Source organism: Ruditapes philippinarum, unplaced genomic scaffold, assembly GCF_026571515.1.
Source record: "Ruditapes philippinarum isolate M1 unplaced genomic scaffold, ASM2657151v2 ctg4185_1_1_1_1, whole genome shotgun sequence".
Lineage (NCBI taxonomy): Eukaryota > Metazoa > Mollusca > Bivalvia > Venerida > Veneridae > Ruditapes > Ruditapes philippinarum.
Genome location: NW_026861333.1, coordinates 417 through 2,816, shown reverse-complemented (window position 1 = coordinate 2,816; position 2,400 = coordinate 417). Strand labels below are relative to the sequence as shown.

At 34.3% G+C, this 2,400-nt stretch overlaps 1 protein-coding gene across 1 annotated transcript; it reads left to right on the top strand.

The window, feature by feature from the left end:
* On the top strand, nt 1-2,200 carry LOC132715297 (uncharacterized). The gene is made up of 3 exons (XM_060698293.1): nt 1-344; nt 1,053-1,214; nt 1,865-2,200. Exons 1-3 carry the CDS (start codon nt 92-94, stop codon nt 2,104-2,106), a joined length of 657 nt encoding a protein of 218 aa, XP_060554276.1. The 5' UTR covers nt 1-91; the 3' UTR covers nt 2,107-2,200.
* The last annotated feature ends 200 nt before the right edge of the window (nt 2,201-2,400 follow it).

Genomic DNA, 2,400 nt, shown 5'->3' with positions numbered 1-2,400 from the left:
CAAATAATGAATCAAGTTAATGTTAACGAAATTTTACTTTTTTGGTTCATAGCAGCTGCACATAACTGCAAGTTATTGTTACGCTAAGGCAATGGATTACGAACGTGATCGCGTGAATAGACTCGTCTCCAGGAATACTGAAATAATTATAGTGCTATTAGTTGTCGCGATAATAGCCGGGATACTGCAAGGGGTTGGTTATGCCACACCAGGTTGGTTGGTCTTTTCAGGGACGAGTGACAGTAATGTGTCTTTTTCTGTCGGCATGGGGTTTTGGTATCAAAGATTTTGTACAGATAGTTGTGAAATTGGATATATTAACAGCGCATTATTCTGGTCAAAAGGTAATTGATTAAAATCAATGGGACAGTCACAGTACTTTCATGTAGTATTTGGGTCATTTTTGACACAGCTGGGATAAAAGACCCCACACGTTTACCCAAAATGTAAAGTGTCCGCGTCGCTTAGAGTCTTTATCCCCAACTATGTCAAAATTAACTCAAAGCCACAAAGAGCCGCGACAGTCCCTCTGATTAAAATCGTTTGAGTTGTTTAATGATATTCTATGTTACAATGTTATATACATATTTTTTAATATTCAAAAAGGTTGGGGTCAAAGTCATATCTAACATAATCGCTGGTTTATTTATTACCAAGTAAGAGCATTATTACTTAACATCTATATAATTTACACTCTGTCTTGTCCAATGTTTACTTGAAATGGATTACATGTATTTAAATATCACCAGTCAGAGTGTTTCTGTATAGTAAATGCACGGGTTAACAGTTTCACGGGCTTATAGTGAGTGAAGAAGGTTTTGTTTGAAACCTTTCAATTGAAAACATCAATTAGATTCGACATGACTATAGTTAATCAGCACTTACAGTCTTACACAGATCACATTAGGTTATGAATAACATTTCGAACTATGATAATTTAAGGCATATATTTGAAAAAAAAATCTGATCTGTCAAACAATGTTTGTTTAACCATATATCAATTTATACTGAAATTTAAATATATTTACATTGTTTTGCTTATTTTTTTGCAGATGATAAAACAGAATTCGATACATATAAACTGATAGCGACTTTGGCAGTTGTGAGCAGTATTTCCGTTCCTATCACGTTGCCTATTTATCTAAGGAAAATTCGGCTTCAAGGGGACATAACATCAATGGCGACTACAAATGTGATTTTTTCCCTTGCTGCTGGTAACTAAGTAACAGAAACAACTTAAAATTTGAATCACGCATTTCAAAAATTACAACAACACATTTCACACAATATAGTTTAAATTATATTTATTCGTATATATGCATGTTTAAGAAATAAGGCTCCCAAAACCAATGCGTTTTTAGGTTCTGCAATTTGTTGAAAAGCTTTCATTTTGAGCATATTTATTTTATACAATGGTTGTATAGTTTGTAATGAAATTCAGCTTAAATGAAAATTTTCATTCAAGTGAAGTGCGACCTATGCTGTTGGTATACACATTTTTGTTTTAGCGTGCGACATAACATATCAATCTGCTAAACATCTATGCATCATGAATGCCAGTCATGGACCCGAAACCACCATCTATAATATTTACATGATATTAATACAGTGGTTGTACAAACGTGACCTTAATCTTTAATTAAGCTGGAGACCTGACTCGTGCGCGCGATACATTTTAATATATCCAAAACATTAAGCCACATAATTTCAAAATCAATCCAGTAATGACAGAAAAAATGAGTTGTTACGACCATGTATGCTTGCACAATTGAATGACTTTTCTCTTGTTACTTCATCCCAGCTGCAAAAAGGTCAACATTGCAATTTGCCGAGAAAGTTAACATAAATGTGTTTTTTTTTCCAGGTGTTCTTGCATTGGTAGTAGTTGGTAAAACAGCAAGTGATGTACACGCTGAATATGAATTATGGGTTGAAACGGAGAAAGATACAGATTTCAAGCTTGGCTTTCTTTACTCTGCAATGTTGATGGGACTAGGAGGAACTTTGAACGTCTTGATATTCATTGCGTTGTGTGTTCAGATTTACTACAGAAAGAGGGACATGAATGAATCTGATAGAGAGGATGAATCTGTCGGCATGACGTAAGAACCAAAAGAAAGAACATTCTCTCAATTAACGCAATAGTGAAATTTGTAATACTACGTACAGCCTTAAGAGAGTTAAGTTTCAACACTTACATATAAAAAAAAAAAAAAAAAAACAAACATGGTAAACAAAAAGATAGTTATTCCTACGCACCAGAATGAAAGACAGAAAGACCAAGTTCAAAACCCAGAACGCAGAAACTCTAAGGATTTGAATGTAGAAAATTCAAAAAACTTCAAGCCCCCAGGCACAAGAAAAACATATGCAGAGGCCACAAAACAGGGGGTATGCAAC